This window comes from Pithys albifrons, chromosome 6 (assembly GCF_047495875.1).
Source record: "Pithys albifrons albifrons isolate INPA30051 chromosome 6, PitAlb_v1, whole genome shotgun sequence".
Classification (NCBI taxonomy): Eukaryota; Metazoa; Chordata; class Aves; order Passeriformes; family Thamnophilidae; genus Pithys; species Pithys albifrons.
The window spans coordinates 38,432,419-38,446,344 of record NC_092463.1 but is presented as its reverse complement, the minus strand read 5'-3'; the positions used below and the strand labels follow the sequence as shown (position 1 = coordinate 38,446,344).

The 13,926-nt window shown below is 39.5% G+C and overlaps 1 protein-coding gene across 1 annotated transcript in view; it reads right to left on the bottom strand.

Moving 5' to 3' along the window:
* Window positions 1–13,926, bottom strand: part of SPTBN5 (spectrin beta, non-erythrocytic 5) — a 92,785-nt gene that overhangs the window by 64,144 nt on the left and 14,715 nt on the right. The window contains 15 exon segments of the mRNA XM_071559305.1: window positions 532–732; window positions 1,907–2,093; window positions 2,628–2,854; window positions 3,588–3,752; window positions 3,844–4,014; window positions 4,636–4,735; window positions 5,692–5,831; window positions 6,672–6,918; window positions 7,563–7,850; window positions 8,389–8,640; window positions 9,315–9,445; window positions 9,981–10,133; window positions 10,823–11,014; window positions 12,168–12,374; window positions 13,510–13,710. Coding sequence (XP_071415406.1) covers window positions 532–732; window positions 1,907–2,093; window positions 2,628–2,854; window positions 3,588–3,752; window positions 3,844–4,014; window positions 4,636–4,735; window positions 5,692–5,831; window positions 6,672–6,918; window positions 7,563–7,850; window positions 8,389–8,640; window positions 9,315–9,445; window positions 9,981–10,133; window positions 10,823–11,014; window positions 12,168–12,374; window positions 13,510–13,710 — 2,862 coding nt within the window.

Below are 13,926 nucleotides of genomic sequence, written 5' to 3'. Positions count from 1 at the left end.
TTTTTTCTAAGGATAAAGTTCCAGAAGCCTGTAGAAAATAATGAAGTCAAAATCACTAAATTTCTTTGAGAGTGAATGAGCATTATTCATTTCTCAGTATCAATTTATTGCCTGAAACGTGATGTTGCCTGAAACAGGTAAAGATCTGATAGCACAAAAAAATCCCCTCTTTTCTGATTTCTTTCTCATAATTCTTCAGTATGAAGAGCCACTTCAGGATCCATTACATTAATTAAGTCAAAGCCTAAGGCTGTATAGAGATACTGAAAAAGGAACTAGGACTAGGAGAAATGTATGTTCTGTATGCAATCATAAGGGGTAGGCATAGAACCCAAGGGAAACCTCTAGAGCAGCAGATCTAGACTGGGGGCTGCATTCAGCTACACAATCAAGCCTTCCAGTCCTGTGAGTCTGGCCTCAAGCAATGGAAGAGAATACCAGTCCCAGCAGAGTTGGGGTTTTATTCACTGTAATACTTTGGTCCTCTTGTTTGAAGAAGCTACTGTGTTAGCTCTTTGCTGTAATTTGTACCTCCTGGAAGCCAACTGAGTTCTGCAGCTGCTTCATCCTTTCCTCACAGGACTTCTCCAAGCCCTGCCAGGTAGTCACCAGCTCCTGACATTTCTCACTTATTTTCTGAGCTGATGGGTGCTGGCCTTCAACCATTGTCTTTCCTTTATCCAACACACGCTGGACTTGCTGTTTATGGGCAGTCACTTCTGCCTGCAGTTCCTGGAAATATGATAAAAGACATAAAAAGGATAAAGGAAGGGAATGTGAGGACGAATAAATTCTATATACTCCCAGTCCTAAGGAAAACTTGCTGTGGGTAGAGCACAGCAAGTGGACACTGTCTATTTCTGCAACACTTGCAGGCTCAAACAGTGGTCCCAGCCCCACTTCAGTAACGTGGTGCTCTTGGTATTGCCATTGAGAGAGAAGGGGATACAAGGAGGCCGAAGACATCCCTTAACTTCCCTACACCAAAGTCATCAGCTTTATGCTTTGGCCTGGTCCTACCCTTTCCTTTAACACGCTCTTGCCCCTTCCCCTGCTCAGAATCCAAGAAGGTTTGGGAAGCAGAGCAGAACAAGGGATGAGGCGCAAAGCTAGAGGAATCAGAAAAGAGTTCTGAGTGATGGGAAAATGGAGTATCCCAGAAGACAAATAAGCTGGAGGATGATGGGAAGAGACACTGTAAACACTACCATTAAAATATTAGACTCCTGCTCCATAAGGCCTCCCCATTGGTCTTATAACATTATGGAATTTGCAAACAAGGTGCTACAGAATCTGGCATTGCCTGTGGTGCAGGCGAGCAGAGGTGTCCCTCTGGCTTTGAGGAACTGCTACTTAGAATCAGTGTTAACTAAACTTTATAAAGATACTGACTGTAGCTTGTTCAAACCATTTTACAGGCAGTATAGAATTAAAATAAATGTTAAATGGCTGTTATATGCTCTCCTAGGAAATCAAGCATGTACAAAACTCAATATTTCATATCTAGCATAAAAGAGTATAAAAAATCACCATAAGCATAAAACTAAAGTAGGATAAGCCTATAACAGTAAAAAAAATCAACTGAGATTAATTCACAGAGAACAAAACCTGTTATTTTATATTTCATGTGGCTTTTTATCCACTTTTAATAGGAAGAGCTACACAATTTCTCAGAATATAAATACTCCAAAATAGGATAAATTTTGCAGTTCTCACAGGACTTTTGTATTTGCTCTTCACCACACTGCTGATTTGTCTCAATCCACTGAACCATTTTAGCTGGGCTAGAGCTGTTGTCATTGAATGCACTCATACAAAGTGTTGACTGTGCAGGTGCAGGTTTGCAAGCTGAGGTGAAGGGCAAGATATCACCATGCTATAATATACACTTGATTAATGGAGTTACCTTGTGTTTCTGCAACTGATTTTGAGCCACATCCAAGGACTTCCCATAGTTGGTGGATTGGGCAATAGGTAAGCGCTCATTAATCCAGTTCAGTTCCATGTCATGATAATGGTAGAACTCATAAAGATCCACTGCAGCTTCCAGCAACTTATGCCTCTCATAAAGAGGTGCTTGCAAAGACTCAAACCTACAGGTTATCCATTAAATATATATTAAAACAAAATTTTATCCTGATTCTGCCACAGGAATTAGGCTTGGATACAATGAAGATTTCAAAACACCAGACACTTCTTTGCAATTAAACTTCACTGTTACGTTTGGCTGCACATACAAGAATCGCTTCTGTAGAAGGCTCCTTTGGGCAAGTAGACCTATACAATAACACTAAATGTAAGGAGAAAAAATGTGATTTACACTCTTAAAGTCCTACACTTGTCCTGTGACGTTTTAAGGAACTAGTCACTATTAAAACAGTGGATGACCTACAGATAAGCAAGGAACTAGGGAGCAGGCAAGGAGCAATGTCCAGTCATAAATGTTGAGGCAGGTCAACAGGCAGCTGTGCAGGTACAGATCAAAGCACAGTTGTGTTACAACTGGGAGCAGAAATCATTCTTGAGCATGAGTTAAACTTGATCAAGCAAAAGACATTTTCTAGAAGGCAGAATAAAAAATGCTATTTGTCATAAAGGGTAGAGACAAAAAGAGAGTGACGCCTTACCTGTTCAGATATTTCTGTGTTTCATCCAGAATCCTCTGGGAGTCAAAGTGATTGGTGGCCATTTTCCTTGCATGAGATACAATAGCATTCATTTTCTCTGCCAACTCACTTGTCTCATTTTCCAGCTGTCTGTGCTGCTTGAGTAGATCACGGCTGGAGCGCAAATCATGGCCTGTCTCAGATTCCTGAAGAACTTTCTCAATTTTCTCTATCTTCTTCTTGGCATCCTGCCAGGAAAAGATTACAACACACTCCTATGGTGCTTTCCAGAGCATTTTCTTTTACTTATCTCCTCCTGTGACAGCTTCTGGGACACCATTTTTAAACCCAATTGTCCTTTCTCAGTAATATGATGACTGGATGCCTGCCTCTCCTGGGAATATTGTTTTGCAAACTCTTTTGGAATACTCTTCTCTCTGAGGCACTAAATCATTTCATTAAAAACAGTCTCTTTGAACTATGTTAAGTGACATAGTATTAAACAATCAAACAATCTTCAAAGACTTCAGACTGTAGCTACCACACAACAGTTCCATGGTATTGAAACAGTTTCACAACACATTCTCTTACACAATTTTCTTGGATGACAGCATGCTTAATACAGTGCCTTGCCTCCAGTTCCCAAACTGACTCCAAGCAAGCAGTTATGTTTGCACAGCATTGACCTGACCCTTACAGAGTTTTGATTATTTTCCCAATACAGAATGGTCACATAGACACAGTGTTGAGCCTGAGCTCAACAGGCTTGGTGCTCTTCTGGTGCTGTTATTCTGCTCATCACTTTGGAGTGAGCTTGGTCAGCATTACACTGAATTATCTCTCCTGAGCCTGTTGACAAAATGGACACCTTAAAATACACTTTTATCTGAATGATCTTCTCCTCTTTTTTGTGGCCTCCACACAGCAGAGGAACCAGGCTCCCATGCCATTTGTCCCCACTGTCCCCCATGTCTTCCTGACCTGGAGCAGTTCCATGAGCTGTTCTTGCTGTCCAGCTTGTCTCAGTTTGTCACCTCGCTCTATCATCTTGCCATATAACTCCTTCCAATTCTTTTGAAGCTCTGACATCTTCTCCTGGATAGAAACTGCAGCATAATGGTTGTCTTGAATCAACTGATTTCCTTTCTGGAGAAATACAGCACATCATTTTATTAGCAGACCAGCATCTATAAAGTTTGGGACAAGATGAAAAACTCAGATTCAAAATTTCCTTCACCTTTATCAGTGTTGTAAAGTGCTTCTCAGTAGCTAACATTTCCTTCTCAGCAGCCTCATGCCACTTCAGTTTGCGTAGAACATTCGTTGGATCACGATAGGATTCATCTGATGCAATCTTGTACTTCTCTTCCATCCATATCAAAAGCTCAGCAGCATCATGATTAAACTCCTTATAGAAACAAACAGGATTAAATTCATTTAACTTCTGATTCTGTGTGAGTTTGCAGTGAAGAAATGTGATATATTTTCATATAAAAATTGTTCTACTTTAGAATGGAGACACATGATCTTGAATCATTGATGAGGTTTTAAGCCCTCAAAGCCATATCTCTTAGTCCCTTTATTCTGCTTTTACTAATCTTATTGCCTTTAATTTTCAGTGAATGTTTGCATCATTGGTAGAGGTCCAATCCTCCAATATAACTTTGTATCTCAGCACTGAAAGCTGAATTTGGTGCCAAAACTTAGAGTAACTATGCTAGAATATTAAAGCGCAGAACAATAGTAAGAGTGAGTAAAAAAAACTTACGCAGAAGATAAAACATTGTGTTTGTATTTTTCATTCAAAATCTCCATTTTTGTTTTGGAATTTTGCTATAACTATAGCTTTGTAAGATTTATCAGCAGTGCATCACCTGCTCCCTGGAGAGTGAAACTGTCTCACAGCCAAAGAGAAAGCGAGCTGCAGTAGGAATGCTCAGCAGTTTGAAATTTTGTCTCATATTAAGACAAAGGGGAAAACTCAAAATTCACACATGCCTGACCAAATCTGCAGTACCAGTCCTTTTACCTGTAGCTGCAAGGAATCCAGCAACCTTTGTTTTCTCTTGGCATTGCTTTGTATCAGCTGCTCCCACCTTTTCCGAAGAGTGGCCATTCTCTCTTCAACACTACCAAGGAAAACAGGAAGTCCAATGGAGTACTAGTCACTTTGGTTCCTCTTGGTTATGTTGCAGTCATGACGATGATATAAATGTAATCTAGTTCCAACAACTCTACTGGCAGGAGAAAGGAATATACAGCCCTGTCCTACCACCATGTTGGGCTCATCTGGAAAGCAGCTTTTGCTCCCTCTGTATGGCTGTGTTACGTTAGTGAATTGTAGTCATGCACTAAAACACTGAGACCTTCCTCTCTCCTGAATATTTCACTTTAACTGATACATTTGTCTGTAATGTAAGTGCAATGACGCTTTGGAATTGCCTTCTAATGGTAGTAGTGCTAGCAAGATATCAGATCTTAAAGGAATTTTTTATAAATATATGGAGGGAGTTTTTAAGACACCATCACTTGTGATCACAAGAACATGGTCTTTTAGTCCAAGAGGTCCACTCTCACCCTCTATTTCTAACTCTTGTTTGCAAAGGGGTCCCCCTGCTAGATTCTAGTGGCTCTAGCTCAGAAGAGGGAATTACAAATAACACTCCAGCTTCAATAAAAGCACAAAGGATCTTCTCCTGATGAATTATGTCCTTGTGAAGTCTTCTGTAACTTTTTAAAAGCGAAAAATAGTTCTAATATGGGATACTGATAAATAGAGGAATTTTTTTCCTGGTTGGCATTTAATGAGCTTACATGAAAGAATTTTTATCATTATATGTAATTTGTGATACAAGGCAAATAATTCTAGTGTTCTGCAAAATGCCACTTTTAACCTAAATTATTTTATGTGTCCTGAGAGCAGAGGAAGTTTATTTTTCTAAAAAAATTCATATTTTCCCGCTCATCCAACAGATCATGGCTTGAAAGTCAACTAATTTCTCCTCAGAGAAAGTATTTCCTCTCACTCTCATCACACTGGATTACCTACTACAGCTGAATAAAAAAGGAATAGGTTTGGACTCACACATGAGATGCAAAGTGCTGGCGCTCTAGGAGGTTCACCCCATTTTCATTAAGTGCTTCAACTCGTCTCTTCAGTGCCACAAGCAGTTGTTCAAACTCCTGATGTTGCTTCAGCAGGCTTCGAACAGCATCTACATGGTCCTGCATTCAAGTAAGAAAATTTGATCAAGACTTTTCTTGCTTGTATTATTTTTTCTCTAGCAGTGGAAAAAAAGACCTTGTTTTCCTCCTCATTCAGGCAGGAGACACAGTATATATTTTGGAGGTGCCATAGGATGTTCAGGGGTTCAAAGAAGCAGGTGTTTAGGTTGGTATAATACCTGGTTCCTATGTACTGTATTTTCATTATGGTTTCATTTTCACCTTTTAAGAAAATCTGTATTCTAAATTTATGCCAGCACTCTGGTACATCTAGGGATGTGCAATATAAAAGGTTGTAACTAAGTAAAACTTTATTCTACTGAGCTGATCCAAAAATATCAATGTTTTAGGTTCAGCTGAAAACGTAAGAGATGTGAGACACCACAACCTCCTTTTTCACTAGTCTTGTGAATATTTCATGCATTGTTTTTTCCCCTTCATTTGCTTTAAAGTTCTTAAAGCAATGAAAAGAAAAAGCTGTTTTTTAAGACAACTCACATTTTTACTTTGACAAAAAAGATAATTATGTTCAAACTGAAACTTTTTTTTTAATGGTTAGCCACCGAACAGATGAGTCAATTTTATATAAACCATATGACATATACAAACGCAGCAACAAATCACAACTCTGGCTGGTTTTAGATTTCTTTTTGAGAGACAATGAGCTTTGTTCTCATTAAGATGAGTAAGAATATAAGAATGTTAATGAGATCCTGTAAGTCTAGTTCCCGAATATGAAAATGTCATCATGATAAAAATGAGGAAACCAATCTAATTAGGAAAATTGTTGCTACTCCCTGGATGGGAAGATGAGAAAACAAGATCAGCTACTGTACATACACCAAGGTCATCCCCCCGTAGAAAGGCCTCATGGCCAGAGAGGGCTGCATTGATACGGTCTCCCTCCCTATTGAACTTCTGCAATTCCAGGCCATCCTGCAGCTTTGTCAGTCGCTGTTCCCACATTTTCAGCAGTTCTTTGTTCTTCTTTTCCAGCCTCTCCATGAACTCGTGGACATCTATGGTCCTGCTGTTACTGGATTGTTGGTGGATTACTTCTTGCCCTAGCTTCTCCAGCTGCACAAATCTTTCCAGAGACAAACAGAAAAGTGAGACCTCACTGCATGAGGGGATATGAATTCTCTTTTGTCATAGCACTTTGCTCTTTTGGCAGTACATGTACACCAAGTTTTCCCCCCTCCCTTTTACTGTTTTCCTGCTGGCCCCTGTTGTGCACTACAAAGCGCAGCTGTTCTTTTGTTCAGAGACACATGTTGAAGGCAGCCGGTGAGATTTCCCCATTTGGATAAAAAGCCCATAAAAGCAGCAGGCTTTCACATTAAAAGGGAGAGGAGGGCCAGTAATATCTGGAAATTCATAACTGAGCAGAAGAAAACTGAAAATGATGGCAAATGGGACATAAGGCCTGAGAAGGAGTGGGGGAACTGGAATAAACTACAGATGGCACTATCTGAGAGTGTCAAGAGAGCATGTGGAATGACTATTACTGCAAACATACAGCTACTCCTTCCCCCTCCATCTGCTATCAGGATAAGTATGCAAAAGCTGACTGGATTTTTGTGGCCTCCTTTTGACATTAAGTTTCAAGTGCATTTGATTAAACTTTTGGCATCACGTTCATGCACAATTTATGTACATGATAGATATGTTTCATTTTCACAGTACCATTGTCATATCACCCCACTGCTCACCCTCCCAGAATCTCTGTACCTTTCTTTCTGAGAGCTAATTTCTTTCAACAGGTCTTGATGTTCCTTCAGCAATTGCTCTGCAGAAGCCACATCCAGACCCATTTCTTCACTGCTCAACTTCTCCTGAATGCCTTCTGCCCAGAGTAGGAGCCTACGGCTGTCCTGCAGGAAGGACTGTTGATTTTGGACCCACTGCACAATGTCCCGCTTCTTTTGGGTCTCCAGCTTGAGCTTTGCCAGAAGCCTCTCCATGTTCTCTACCTGCTCAGTGATGGCCCTGCTCTCTGCAGGGTTGGTGTCCTTAATACTGAAATAAAATACCTTCAATCAGATGAACAGGAATTTAGAGTTTGAACCATAATTCTTTAAAAGGAACAGATTTGGATATTTACACTTCCATTGAAAAGAAAGTCAGCTAGGGCAACAAATTCTCATTGTGAATGTAAAGGAAACTTAAATAAGTAAAAAAATTTAAATTAATATTTCAAACTCCTATGTACAATTCTCTGTCATCTTCTTACTTTCCCCTGATTACCCTCTTTCAGGACCTAAATGATATTTTCACATTCTGAACCAGGTAACTCTCGTTAATAGAGACAATTTGCTAGAGCCACAAACAATTCTGTGGTATTTATCTTCCTACAACTGCAAAGTCAGAAAGCAACCACTTCACCAATCACCCAGCTGTGCTCGAGAGACATCGTCTCAATCCAGCAGGCAAGTCCATTCTTTGGGTTGCTAGAAAGAAAAACTTCAAAAGCTGTTCATTCTCTTTACAGCCAAAATTTACAAAATTGTCTTAGAGAACTATCAAAGAAAATGGAAACAAAATGAAGGTTCCTTACGATTTTGCAACACTCCTCAAGTATTCAATCTTCCTCTCTATCACCAGGACCTCTCTCTCAACTGTGTACAGTTTCCGCTTGTCTGACTCCAGCCCAGCAGGCAAGTTCCCTGGTTCCAGATCCCCGAGCTGAACCATCTTGTCTTGCAGTAGCACTTCTGTGCTCTGACAGTCCAGAATAAATGTCCTCACATCAGCCACTCCCATCAGCTCAGAGCCCTTCTCCTCCATCAGAATTTCCATGCAACTCCAACTTGAAGATAACAATTGTTACACATGAAATAGATCCATTTTCTGTTTAGAAAAAATCTCGTATAAAGATTTTATCAGCACATAAGTGGGCTGAGGGGGGAACACTAGCACTCTCTCACAACATCAAAACTCATATTAGTGTCATGTCAAACACAGGGACCCTGCTCAGTTCTGACCAGGTTCAGAACACACTCAACACAATGCAAATAAACTACCATGGTTAAAATAAGACACAAATCTGCCTCACAGTTCTCACTGAGTGGCATGAGGAATATGTTCACCACAGGTACTAAATATACTTTGTGAAATCAAACATTTGATGTTCCTTTCAAGGTTTGTGAAGGGTGTCCTCATGCTTATGCTGAAGTAACAAAATCATCTGCTGCAGTGCAGTATAGACAGAACTACTCTGAATACATCACTGTCACTGTAGGTGAATTCACATTATGCTTTAACATGCATACACAAATTGCTACAATTTAAATATGTTAGTGTCAGTGGTCTAGAAGTACCCCTTTGTTCTGGGGGCATAACACTGGGCTCAGGATCGGACCACAGCTAGGCTGGGGATTGTCTCCTTCTCACTGATGCCACTGCCACCTAGATCAGGAATGAATAGTCAGCTCTCCAATTGCCCCCATGAGACAATCCTCTGATTGTCAGTAGCACTTTTACCTGATGTTCATCTCTTCCAGCAGAACCTGGATCTCAGAATATTTTCTGGGACTGATCTTCTCATATTTAATTGCTAATTTTTTGATGTCTCCTAGTTGCTCTTTGCCTGCTGCCAGTTCCATTAAAAAGGTCTAGAATAGAAAAAGATGCAAGAATTAAAACTTGAGATTTTTCCCTTTCTATGGACATGATTCTCAATAATCTGCCATATCTACTCATATCCCACTTTCACAGTTGGCTTCTCCATTTATTGACCTGCTGAGAACATGCACACCTACCCATTTGGCTCCCCTGCAGCCCCCCTGACCTTCCCTGGTGTGCACACTATGCCTGTGCACATATGTCCTACTCCACTGGAATGCAAGTGCACTGATGGATGTTTTCATCATTTGGCTTTTTTTTTCAAGTGATGTAAGATAAACCACAAAAAGAATCGTTTTGTACCATGATATTTGTATGAGATACTATGTTCACAGGAAGATAAAGGGACAGAATCACATCAGGTTCAGTAATCTGGCATAGTCTGTATGAAAGAAATACCTGATGTATGCATGACTCTCTAAGTCGAATGAAAAGACTCTCAAAACATCATTTCTCAACTTTATCTTTTCCATTAAGGTCAATCCGATTTTAAAGATGTCATCTGTGAACAGAGAAAAGGGGTACCTGATATTTCTGCTGCATGACCTCCACATTGTCTGCTTGAGGTTGAAGAGTCCGGAAAATGTTTTCTTTATCTTTCATCCATGACTGAAATTCTTCACAAGAGCTACAGAAGCGGTAATAGCCAATCATCTCCTCCAGAGCCTTTTTTCTGTTCTGTAAAACAGATGAAGACTTGAGTATTGTAGTAATAACTCATTGGCATTTGAAGAAACAAATAAAAGATCCTTGCATTTAAACTTCAATACACAGGTGGTAGCTTAGTAGTTTTCCCAGACACTGCCGAAAGAGAACAGACACACGATACTTTAAGATCCCAATACTTCTTCCCAGAACAACAGTATTTAAAAGCATAAGAAAAGCAGTTGGAGAGTGCTCAGCCCTTGACAGGCAGGAAGGCTACTGTGCTTCTTGCTGCTGCTGCTGCTGACTGAAGACTTAACTCAGTAGCCACAGGAACATGTAAGTCACATACAACATATTTTTGTTGGTCTTAAGGGCATGCTTACAGCAGGGAGGCATGCAAAGTAGTACGTTGAGAATGCAGGTTACAATTGTTTAATTTTTCTGGTATCAGGTCAGACAGCCCAAAGATTTAGGAGCTACAGCAAACAACCATTATAGGGGGGGGTAACGGAAAGATTACACAAAAGAATCCACTCTTCATGAAACAAAAATATTAGAATGTAAATGGGAAATTTGCCGACATAAAATGGGGTTTGATACAGAATTTTAATGGTAATCTTGAGCCTTGAAAGCAGAAGCCAGCACAGCACTTAGTTTTACTTTACATTGCTTTGGACTTGAGATTTTTGTGCAATGCAAAGCAGAAGGGGATATTATACCTCAGCCATGTTCTGTAGATTTTTGTAAAGTGAATCTATTTCATCTTGAGTTTTCCAAATGTTCTCTGGAAGAAAATGAACATCTGGACTAGAGGTTCCAGTGGATGCAGTTTCAGATGTTGCCCAGGTTCGACTGAATAGTAGCTTAGCTGTCTTTTTGTTTAAATCACTTGGGGCTTCCCTCTTTGCCATCTGTTAAGAAAAATTTAACAAAATCAATGGATGAATACTTCTAATTTGGATAAAAATTTCACACAGAAGGAAAATTTGGACTTGAAAGTTCACATCACAGCATTCTGACCCTTTAAACCAAATATTTCTGGTATTTCTTTGCATCTGTTTCCATTGTTTTATTCAGAAAGAATGAACCAAATAAGGGAAAAACATTTTAGTTTTGTTTAAAGAAGAAGTTTAAATAATTTTAAAATATATTGATTCACTAAAAATTCTCATTTTGGATCCAGATAAAAATTCTTTTGTTGTAGATTGGGGTTTTTAAATTATTTTTATAAGTGCCAAAAAAGCAAGGCAATTGACTATGCTACTGTCCTATTTGTGGTGATATTTTAGTACCTGAACATTTCCAGTTTCAAAGCCTGTGAGTGCCCTAGTGAATCAATACTTCTATTTGTATATTGGTACCATCTTGTCCCATGCTTTTCCATGTTTATTAACAAAGCAATAACGTTTTTATTTCAATCAAAATTAATGCTGTATTGGTGAAGTAAAGGAAAGAACCAAAGTGGTGCTCATAGCTCTCATTTTTTTTGGCTAAACATTGAGGGAACATACAAATCTAAAAGAATGAAGCTATGAAATATGTAATTCATTCATCTGCCCTGAATTCTGTTATTAAATGAGCTGATCTGAAGTCAAATGTCAGTGAAAAAGAGGGGCATCTGCAGAGGTTGACTTCATCCCATATGCCTTAACATCTTTCTTGGACTGTATGAGTTGCTCCTGGACTTGTGGGATGCTTCATCACTACAACAGGGTACAGAAAGGATTTGTAAAGATGTTTTGATTGAATGTCTGCGTCTTAAAGATGACTGAAATTAATGGTTTTATGAGAATAAAAATTGCAAAGGCATTTCTGAGAAACAATAGAGGGAACTAATATGATAAGAATGTTTCTAGCACTTCAGAGAAAACTAACTACATGCTACGGGGGGCCAATGAACTTCTTTGGTACCTAAAAATTTGCCTCAGTTCTACTTAAAAATTTAATCTGGAATATTCTATGTTGTCAAGATCAAAATAATTAAAAGAGCAAGATCTTAAATAATTAAAAAACATTTCATTTACATTCTTCAACAAAATGTGACAAAATCCCTCATCTACTTACTGCAGCTGGAGCTTGCTGTGCTGCAAGGTCAGCCTGCTCTTTCAGGCGTCCCATCTCAGAGGAATAGGCTGCAATCTCCTTCTCCAGGCGCAGGTGACGATGCAGCAGTGCTTCAGCACTGGATTCATCTTTTCCATAGTCCTTGCTGGCCAGAAGGGGCTGCCTTTCTTGCAACCATGAATTTGCTTCATCGATGTCAGCAAAATACTGGAGGAACACAGGGAAGAAAACACTTGGATTCATTCTGAAAATATTACATGTAGCTCTTTCTGCTTTAGAAAATTATGAATAAGGAGAAATGCCATAAGTTTATAGCCATAAGGTAACTGCCAGGTGTTGTGAAAGCTATGAATAAGGTATCTCTAAATCTGTAATGTATTTCATTCTTGTTTCACAGTTAATTCACAGAACTACAGTGAGTAAAGAGATTCAAGGGTTGCCTATATAGCTCTTTTAAACTCCTAATTAGCTAAAGTGCATAATGACAGCAATAAAAGGAACCCACAGCGTATGATGGTGGTAAGGACTATGTAATTCCAACAGATATTTTCTAAATGTTTAGGGAACAAATGATGAACCTAGTCTTGAAAAGAAGTTTAGTTCTTTTTTCCAGAATTTGCAATCTCCCTGGCTGTAGTTGTGAAAAATAAAAACAACACTTTGAGATATAGAGTTACAGAGAAAAAAATCCATAATAGTGAAGAACAAAGAAGAACTAAAACACCATAGTGGTGTTAAACTTACTAAACAGAAGAAAGAATTTAGACTTTCTCAAGGACATAGGTGCTCAGTTTTTTTTCAAGCATTTCATGGAAACAAGAAACTGAACAAAAAAACTTAGAAAAGGGAGAATAAGAATACCTGAGATAATGTGTTGTGATTTAAGAATGCTGCTTTTATAAGAATTCTTTATTTGCAGATGTTTGAGTGCTTGAAGGAGTAATATCACAGGTGGAATGGCAGTGTCAGACACTGCAGACTTTGTGAAGTTCATGGTCAATCTAAGTTTTATAACACATTTCTTTTGTTGTTGGTTTTTGGAGGTTTTTCCCTCCTGTTAGGAAAATATCATGCAGCTAGCCAAATCCCATCCTCTAAAAAGACTCTACATCAGCACTGTCATGTGAGTTATTCCATTAGCATTTTTACCTTTAGAGCAACTCCCAGCTGCTCAAATCTGCCTGGCTGGCTTGTAGGAAGATTGAGACTTGGTTGCCATAGATGTTTTTGAAGACAAACACCTGAAGACTTTCCTGCCACTATTGCCTTCATGTGGGGGCATTGGGCAGAGCTGAGCCACATCCATGTCCTCCATAAACACACCACAGCAAAGCCCCCTTACCTGTTTGATGAGAGCTGCTGCCTGCAGGCGGCTTTTGCGATCAGTCACCTCATCTTGAAGCTGCTGCCACAGCTTCTGGAGGTTTTCTGTCTGCCTCAGAATGTCATCCTGGCGTGCAGGGTTCTTTTGGCTGAGCTCCCAGCCCCTCCTCATCACATTTGCACAAATGGCTCTGTGGGAATTGCACTCTGCTTCAAGAGCCTAGCACAACAATGGGAAACACATCAGCATAACTTGTTCCCCACTGGTGAAAGAAAAGAAGGGGTCCTACTCTCTGCTACTGTAAAGCATACATTTCCTAGAGTCCCATGTCTTACACATGCCTAAGAAATTCCCCTGAGCTCTGAGATGATTGCCCTTGGCTCCCCACACTGTCCTACTTCTTGCCTTTGATCTGAAGCCTGTTATGCAGTCTTC